At 44.8% G+C, this 9,826-nt stretch overlaps 1 protein-coding gene across 1 annotated transcript in view; it reads right to left on the bottom strand.

Annotated features, from left to right (window-relative positions):
• Positions 1-9,407, bottom strand: part of LOC104402881 (muscleblind-like protein 1) — a gene marked incomplete at its 3' end in the record, with an annotated part of 60,711 nt that extends 51,304 nt beyond the window's left edge. The window contains exon 1 of the mRNA XM_010010868.1: positions 9,024-9,407. Within this exon, the coding sequence (XP_010009170.1) occupies positions 9,024-9,197 (174 nt within the window). The remainder of the gene's footprint in view (positions 1-9,023) is intronic.
• Between the last annotated feature and the right edge of the window lie 419 nt (positions 9,408-9,826).

Below are 9,826 nucleotides of genomic sequence, written 5' to 3'. Positions count from 1 at the left end.
CAGCAGGTGAATACTTCCCTTGGACAGCAACTCAATCCATGACCATGAGATAGGACAGACTTAAGAGCAGCAAAAGACAATGACCTTTATTCCTACAAAGTGGTGGTTACCTACTATACCTGCAGCTACCCAGGGCTTGTGTGTCTGCTCACGGATTGTGCTGTTTTCCAGCATGTCCACAAATGATCCCGCTCCCCAGGTATGCTGCAGAACCCCTGGTACCTCAGCCAGCTCTTGCCCATGATTTGCCCCAGTCGTGAACTGCCACGTTCCATCTTGGGTTCAACAGTCTTTGCGCCTTCTAGTCCCACAGGCATCTCTCCCCCAACAGAGGTGGCCCGAGAGCTGCCCACCTCTGTGTCCTCACACCCCCCTCTCTACACCAGCCACTTCCTGGCCCCTTGGGCACGTAAGGACACATGCCCTCCCATGCAGCCAGCATGGCAAGATGGACAGCTTGCACATACATAAAGGACAACTTCCATACTTTGTCATTCCTCTTCTTTAAAATTTAATCTCAATCTCACAACTATTTATATTTTAAGCCTGGAAACTACCCTATTCAAATTCAGTGAAATGATGCCAACAAAAAGTAAACAGCTTTGTTTCCTAAAAAACCTGCTCCTTTCTTCAAATAATACTCTCTTCCTCTTTTGCTAACTTTCTGTATTATTTCGCCAAGTTACAAATAGTCCAGAGGAATCTGGATCCAAAGAGACTCTTTCCAGGAACTTGACAGGACTTGAATTGCTCTCGAAATGCAAGCTTCATCCAACCCCACTACCCCAGCTGGCCCCTTCAAACCCTCCTGCTAAAGCACCACTGCTCTTCAACAGCCTTTGAGCAACTTCTGAAGCATTTTCCCACTGGAGCGGCACTAGTGCTCCCAGCATCCTATTTCTGAAAAGCCAAAAGGATCTGCAGGGTTGAGAGCTGGCAGTCAATGCGCACTGGGGTGCGAAAGGCTGACAAGTTTAGCACTTTTATCAACTCAGAACTTTACGCAGTGACTAGGATATGAAAAAAAAAAAAAAACCCACATTCTGAGGAAACAGATCCTGGTTATCACTCCAACACAGCTGCTATACCCTGGAATGCCTCTACTTACTCCGAAGCAGGGACAGCACCTCTTAAGGTAGTGCCCACAAAACGCAGCTCCATAATGGAGCAGATTTAATCTCTGGGCTGGGCACACAGACACCTTGCGGGGGGGGAATACCCCCAAGAGCACTCATCAGCTATGCCCTAGCGCTGCTCCTTGGGGAATCTTGCTGCCTGCATGTGGAGGGATGACAAGACATGGCTGGGCAGGAAGGACTGCTCCACCACAACCCTGCCAGCTCCTCAGCCCTAGAGGGATGGCATGAGGGCAGCTCTTCTTGGAGATAAGCCTCAAAGTGGCATTGCCTAGGTATGTGACCGGTTTGCGGTACAGCTTCTGGTGGCTCACGCAAAGCAGCAGTCCTTCCAAGCCTCCTACACTGCTGCTACCAATGCAGCATGAGCTCACGAAGCTGCTGCATCTCACAGCTTGACCTGGCTGGTGTGCAGTACTCTAGCATCACTATGCCCTGCAGATGAGGCAGCTGGTTTTATTATTCTTTAAAAATCCACTTCATCAGATGTTAATATTATCCCCTATTCAATCAAAACGCTGAAGTTGCTTCCAACTACCTCAACGGGTGTTCTGTATCAGTTAAATAATTAGAAGTTCCCTAATGAAGAGGATAAGTTACAAGTATTTCAATAAATTCAAACATGAACCCCAAAAAGATTTTATTTGCATAATCCTGTGTTTCAGTACCTGACAATTCAGTACTTACTTAAATCTTATTTCAATAGCTGTAATCCTTCTAGTGGCATCGCACAATGAAGGAAAAAGAACTCTGGATCAGAATAAAATAATCTTTTGTTATTTTATGCAGGGACTAATTCAACAGTTGCTGTGCAGCCCTGGATGAAAAATCTAACAGCCTGGATTCCCCAGCCATTGCGTGAGGCTCACACAGTCGGGCAAGCAGGGACCAGCTGCCACAGTGCTGCTTGTGGACAGATTCACCTGTACGAGTTCGGTCCCTTGTGAGTAGGGCTGCCAGCAAGCACACCAACTAGCACAGCTGGCAAGATGGTGACTCCGGGAGGTGGCTTCATATCCTCTAAAGACTAGAAAGATCACCCTCTTATTTCCCCCAAGCAGCATAACGCAAGCCTGGTGGGAGGAAACACACAGCGAGGTGATCGGCTTGATGTTGTCTGCTTGATCAGCAGACAACATCACACAATTAAGTGTCCCTGAAACTGAGTGTTGTCTGAGATCCTGGTCCTCAAAACAGACGATCTGACCTGACCTTGCAGGCAGCACTGCCCCATCAAAGGTGCCTCTGGGGTCTGCTTTCTCCCTGTGCTTGAGCACGGGGCACTGCTGCCACCCCTTCCCCGAGTTCAGACCCCAGCCAGAAGCTGGATGCTGCCAGGAACTGGTTCCCAGGACAAGAACCACTGATGCAAAAGGAGAGCAGGCGTTGGGCTCACCACCCCACGCACCCATCACCAATTCATGGGGAAAAACAACACGACACAGAGGAAGCACAAGAAAACTGAGAGACAATTAAAAAGGTGCACACTACTAACCAACTCCAAAACAATGCTGGGTTTTTTTTCTTAACAGGGCTTTCTGAATCTGACTGAATTGGTGGGAGGGCTGCAGAGTTGCCTTGGCTTTGGCCTCCTAGAGAAGAGGTCTCATTCTTAGACATTGGACCTGGATCTGACACAGAAGCTATTCCTGACATGAAGCACAGTCTTTTAAGTAGCATCCAGGGCAGTGTTTCCTAAACAGTATCCAGTTGGGCTAACAAGACTATGCGGTCCCAACAAAGAAACATTAATGCTTCTCCAAAGTCAAAAACCAGATGTGATCATTTGGTCTTGAATGCAATTTGTTGCTTCCAACAAATTCAAGAGTGAACCTTGGCAACAAGGTATCTGTATTTAGGAAAACAGAGACTTGGGGTCATCCTAGGAAGGAGAGAGGCCTCACAGGCTGCTTCTGATCCCCCCTTTGAAGACCTGGGACAAATGAGTGAATATTCTTGATGTGAGGTTTTCTTATTTTATGCCTTTTTAAATTTTCCCCAAAATCAGTTCAGAATTTTACTGATTTTGACTGTACCCAGGAGAGCTCCTGACTGTACGTAACAGAAACCCACGCCGGTTTCTATTAAGTACAGCCTCCAAAAAAATGACAGTGCAAATGCTGCAATGCAATGTTTTATTTTTTTTTTAATATCTTCCTGCAGATGTAGAGCTGAAACTGTAATATGAACTCTGAACGCTGCAATAAGCCTGAATATCCCATAAGATTTCAAAATGCCATTTATATTCCCATCAAGAAACACACATGGTTTTGATTGATCATTTTTCTAGTGGACTGTTTGCCACTCAGCCTAACAATTGCACCATTTTCCCAATGTATTTGTCACTTTCCCTTTGCTTCCTCTTCTGGAGCTCAGCCTACTGGCAGACTCAGGCTGAAGAGAAGAAAAATGGCAAATCAGATCTTAGGAACTTGAGCACTGTTTGTATTTTCATTTTTTTCCAAGGGTTACTGCTTTACGAATTTCCTTCGAACCAAATGTGTGTCCATCTGCCTCCCAGCCCGAGCTGAATATCATCTCTGTGCCCTGAATGCTGTTACTGCCTCACACGCCAGTAATGCCATATACCACAAAGTTAAAATTACTGAAGTCACTTGCTAAACTGTTCTGTGACTACGTGTCTGGATTTTTTTCTTCTGCCTTAATTAAAGGAAAGACAAAGCCAAAGATTGCCATGCACATTACCAGTGAAATACGCTAATGTGATTTTCTTTTCCTCATGTTAAAATCAACAAACAAGGTCCTTATTCTAGACCCTTTGGTAAGTATAACATGAAGGGAAATAACAAGTCAAAAATTATTATTATTTGAAGCAGTGACAAAGTAGAGAGATTTGAAGAATTAATGATTATGTCTCCGAGGTGGCAGAAATAGGGCGCTTACCAACTTCAGCGACAACAACAATAAATAATTACGCATTTATATACTTTTAAGGTTTCTTGGTAAAAAGTGGCATGTCACTTCTACCGAGTTCAGGAGTTTAACATAAAAAAATAAGTACTTCAACAAAAGATAAAATACTAACATAATATGTATTGGTAGATTTCAGACACAAGGCACTAGAGCTTCAAACTCAAATGCTATGAGTGAAAAGACTTGAACTTCTAGTGTCTAGGTTTTTCTTAGAATTGCAAAAAAAGCAGAAAAACGTGAAAGTTCAAGACTTTTCAACTGTTGAAGGAAGAGCAGGAAAAAACTTTCACACTTCACTAGGACATCCAACTCCAGCAGGAAACAGCCGCCTCAGCAGCAGCATAACTTGAGAGGGCAAACATCTATTTGAAAGTTGCAGTGCCCACAGTGAACATTAGCTCCAAAGGATAAACTGTGACTTAGGTCAAGCTGTGCTCACCAAACCCGAACCGAACTCATGTGAAGTTCGGTCAGAACTGGCATGTTTTGGATCCTACCAGCTCACACCCCGCAGAAAGCCCACTACTGCACTGGAGAGGTGCCGATGAACGGCAGTGCTGACCACAACCAGGACAAAGCACGGAAAAGACAGTCTAAGTCCTCGTCACCCTTTCCCCGCTTTTGTCCTCACTGTTTTCACACTTCCAAAAATCTATGGCTAGGCAAGACCATGCAGTAGACAGAGGCTGCAGCACGCAGATGAGCCACAGGCAGGCTGCTGGGCGTTCTCAGTGCATCTGCAGCCTCCTGCAAGACTTGCATTTGACATCCATCTCCCTATTGTCAAGACATCTTTATCTCAGTTTTCAGGAAACGTCAGATGACTCATCTGTCGGAACATCTGATGAAGTTAACGTAAGTTTAAAAATTAATTCTACTTAAGTGCATTTTTCCAAGGGGAAAAAAAAATAATTTTAAATTATGCTAAAAATCTGATTTCTGTTGCAAACCGGTTTTCTGATTCAGGAACTCAAGAACTTATTTTTGCTATAGACAGTTTAACAGGCTTTTAGGCATCCAAATTTAGGAAAAAAATCCTACGGCATTTAAACAAAGCAGAGCCAGAGCTGGAGCTGACTCAGCCACTCCAGTGCACAATTTGAATATACTACATAATCATTCTTGTTTTAAAATTATCCTCCTAATATCTAAGGGTTAGATTATCCCACACACATTTATCTTGATTAATGCACTACCCTAAAGACAGCCTTGCAGATTTCATTAGGACTAATTAAGAAGCAGGGTATGCAACAGCAGGATGATACAATCTTGCTTTGATGGAGATGGCCCTGACCTCTTCCTTGCACTCCCTTCCTGAGGTCACAGGATGCATGTGTCTCTCCTTTTCTTCCCCAGGCTCCTAATTAACATGTAACAACTTCTGGTTGTTACCAATTCAGAATTAAAAAGAACCGGTGAGATGTGCACACAGGACATGCTTCCCAACACATGCACGTGTCCAGAGATCAACATGGCAGTGGCACACTTCCACAAGCAGCCATTGCAAATATCAGCAACAGGACCTGCGGGTGACAACATGGCACAGAAGGGAGATTCTCAGAAGTAAATGCCCTTTTTGCACTGGACCTACACATACAGTTTTTGCTTTAATTTCACAGGGAAGGATAAAAGAAAAAATAGAAAATATAAATTTATACATACATATATTTTACCCAAGCCAAAAGTTCCATTTCTGAAACCTGTTTCTGCCTCTGACGAGCATGCTGGATGAGCAGTATTTGCCCACGGCTGGCTGTGCACTCCGTGTGCTCTGTCCCTGCACAACACCCGCGGAGGACACCTGGGACAGAGGCCAAAGTCTGGCTGGGCAGAGCCAAAGGGTAATGCCATCTCATGGGGTCCCCACAGAAAGTACTTGCTTTGCCTGTTTATGTTCTAAATATAGCAGAGCACACTGGCCATCTCCAGCTCGCAAGTAAGTATTCCTATCAGGGGCTGCAGCTCTCTGCAGCACTAACACACACCTGCCTGACATCTGCTAATATAATGCTTTTTTTCTTAAACACACTAATTCTTGGGAGCGCTGTGAGCGAAAGATGCATTCACAGTCTGCAAAGAAAAACTCAGTGGCTAAGTATCTGTCTTATGACCAAGAGATAATGCAAGAATAGCTGTTTAGTTAATACTAATATTACATACATCTATACGAAATCAAGTATTTAGTATTAAGGTCAATTTTAGGTGTGCTGCTATTTTAGTAAATAACAAGGACATTACATCCACACTGAATTATTGAAATATTCAATATTACTTTTGAATGTCATAACCAAACACCTTTTTTTAATTTGGTAAACTATTAACTGACCTTACAGTGTTTCAACAAATCTAGTAGAACATTTCCTGACATTATTTTTGCATTAAAGTTTGTGATATTGCAGAAAACATGAAGTAACTAGTGATTGTTTAGCTCTGCACACAGAAAAATTGACAAAGATCTGAAACAAAATCAAAACTGACTGCTTTTCCACTATGTGGACTGTACACAGAATTCACTGAAGGGATACAGTCCATTTTCTGTTATCAAATGTATTCTCATACATTATATAAGCTACTTAACTAAAAAAAAAAAGACAAATAAACCCTGAGAGCTCAGAAGCCAGCTGATGACCACAGGCACAAGGCCTGGCCCACAGTGCAGCACCATGCTCAGCAGCAAGCAGTTCTCCCAGCTCTGGCAGCAGCAGCAGCACCACAACCCAGTCCCACTCCCCAGGCTGTGGCAAGAGGACCCACTGGATCCCCTCTGGCACATGGCACCACAGCCACAAGTAAGCCTTTCAGCATGAACACAAGTAAACATATCTGGTAAGCAGGGTATTTTTAAATAGCAGATTCTTTCCCAGCTTACAACTCGGCTACTGCACTGACTTTCCATGGGCAGTGGGAGTCAGCAACATAATACTGCTTGTAGTGTTACCTACAAGTATTACCCATGGAGCTTGCAGCTCTTCACAAAGGTGGTATTTATCTCCTTCATTACAAAAGGAAACAGAAGAGCCCTGCTGATGGAGGTCCTGAGTCACAGGCCTCCTTGTCCAGCACCAAGATTTTAAGGCACTTCCAACGACCAAGGACACCAGAAATCTGAGCAAAGAATGCTGATGTACAGCAAACTCAGGGAGTGCCTCCCATAGCAAAGCAGATTCATGTCCAGTTAACTCTGCTGTCTTGTTTTAAGCTTTTCAGTGGGATCCTCACTCTGAAAGAGAAAAGGCCAGCAGGGTGAGGCTGCCATGACCACAGCACACCCCGCGACCAAACAGCAGTTCAGTGGGAAATAAAACTGAGGGATAGTGTGGGTGCTATCTTACCAGCAAATGCATCTTCACTCACAGCCTCTCACACAGAGGCAGGTTTAAATCTCCAAGGTCAGGCCCATGTTTCTGGCAGTTGTGCCACCACAGGGGCAGTGCTGCAGCAGGCCATGCAGCCACCAACAATGATGACAGCACGCCATGGCTCACGCCATTGCCCACACCATGCCTCGCCACGAAGAGGAAGCACCAGGAGGGCTCTCTGCAGCCCAGGGGCAGTGGCTGCGGTTTGCAGAGATGGTGGGCCAAAGGGCCAGGACTCCCTATCAGCACAGGCAGTCCCTGGCAAGGCTCATGGTCCAACAGGTTTTTAATGCACAGAAACATTTTATTTCCACAGTTGACATTAATTTTTATTCCTCTCCACCACCCCCTCCCATAAGTCATGTAACTTTAAAATACATTTTAACAGCACAGAAACAAAAGCATTTCAATATCCACTGGAGGTGAGGGGGTATTTTTGGCCTGAGAGCATTTTAAAGGTTCAACCTCTGATCTGAGACAAGACAAATTTTTAAGCTCAGGAGCTTTGCAGGATTTATATAAACCCACTACAAACCCACTTCCTGCCCAGCTCCTGCTGAGACTGGGGCCTGGCTGCACAAGCGACCTGCAGTAGCTGGTTACAGCTACAACTCCCTCTCCAAAGCATGTCTCTACCATGAGCCATCTCCACACATGCAAGCTCTGCTCTGCTTCCCGGATTTGGTCCCAGGAAGAGAAAATTATACTGTAGAAATATGTCTGCCAAGGGTTTTTTTTCTATTTCCCAACTTTTTTTTTTTTTTTTTAATGACTGTACTGAATTTATCTTGCACTGTTTGTGGGATGAGTATTTAAATGTTAAGATGATTGAATTCATAAAGAAATTAAGGGATGGTGCTGGCATTCACATGTTTAACACCCATTAATGAAACTACAGCCACAGTAAGACAGCAGCTGTACATTTACAATGCCGAACTCAGATATCACTCCTAAAAAGTACAGTGAGGCTGTACCCTCTCTGCCAGAGCCCTGCTTGCACATCTAGAGGCACCTTGCCTTCTGCTAATCATCATCCTCCCCTCAAGCAAGTGCACTTGTGAAAAGGACAGGATAACCACAGCAGTCCCAAGCACAGAAATACAAACAGGGTGCTCAAAGACACCCAAATAACCTAAGGAGGAAAGCACTCTTCTAAGATTCACCATCAGCTGTCCAGAGACACCAACCACCCACTGGTAGTTACGAGATGAAAACAAATCCTCATATTGCTTACATGGTTTGTGCTATTAAAAACAAAGAATCCTTACAGTGACTTTGCTGTTTCTATGTGAAGTGTGCCCTTTATTCCAGCTACAGGCAGAGAATAATTATTTGGAGGCAAAGAACCAGTCAGTGTAGCCATGCCAGAGGATTTGAGCCCTGTCAAGCATATTTTCCCTTCATTCCCCTATCCTTCCCTTTCCCCTGAGGAAAACAGCAAAACAAATCAACAAGCATCAATAAAATAAACGCAACAAAACACCCCACTGCTGGCAGCCAGCAATTGCTCTCTTTCGGGCTGCAGGGTTTCTCCGGCTACAACCACTTCTTTCATTAACCATATATCCTTGAAAATAATATAATATTTACTCACTTTCAATGAATCAAAGCAGGCGATTACTCGTCCATTTTCAACTTGGCAGCTTTTCGATGGGTGTGCAAATTTACATTCCGTGTCTGGTCGTGAGCAAGTCCCCCTCTGGAACTCCCTACACACTTCCAGCGTTAGCCATTTTGTGTCCCGAATCGGTGTGACACTAACAGCCATCTTTAGATTTTACAGGTAGTTAAAATTTCCAATAAAACGGACAAATGAGGAGCTGAACTGATAACCTGGAAATGATCAAAGCACCCCCTCCAGAATACTTTTTCTTCCCCCCCCCCCCCCCTTCCCTATTTTAAAAGTACATGTAAAATTGGGTGGCTGCAATCTCAAGGAGAACGTGTGCCACCGGGAGTTCACAGTGTGACACTGTTAATGGACAGAGGCTTCGCACTTAGAGAAGCGCTCGAATTACCGGCGAGGTGAACGTTAGGAAGCGTGGCCCGGGACTAGCCTCGTGCGCTCAGTGGCCCATCCTGAGCGCCAGCCGGAGCCCACGACGCACGCATGGGAACGTGGCAGACCCTCCGACACGGGATTTCCGAGCTCTGTCAGTGAAGTTGTCTGAAAGGTAATCTCCTCGCAGCTGGGTTTGCAGCGGGGGGTTGTGGTGCAATCGGTATCGATTAGTTTGGCATAGACAGATGCAGCAATTTAGAGCAACGATCGAGACGGGATTTTTATTATTTTTTCCTCCTCCTCTCCTTGATTTTCGGCAGCAGAGATCTGACCTTCGCAGCAAACTTTTATTTTTACAGTAAAGCAGCCTGCGGCAAGGCCCGGCAGCGCCCTCC

This window comes from Nestor notabilis, unplaced genomic scaffold (assembly GCF_000696875.1).
Source record: "Nestor notabilis isolate BGI_N333 unplaced genomic scaffold, ASM69687v1 scaffold19863, whole genome shotgun sequence".
Classification (NCBI taxonomy): domain Eukaryota; kingdom Metazoa; phylum Chordata; class Aves; order Psittaciformes; family Psittacidae; genus Nestor; species Nestor notabilis.
The sequence above is the reverse complement of the archived record's forward strand: the minus strand, read 5'-3'. Positions and strand labels throughout refer to the sequence as shown.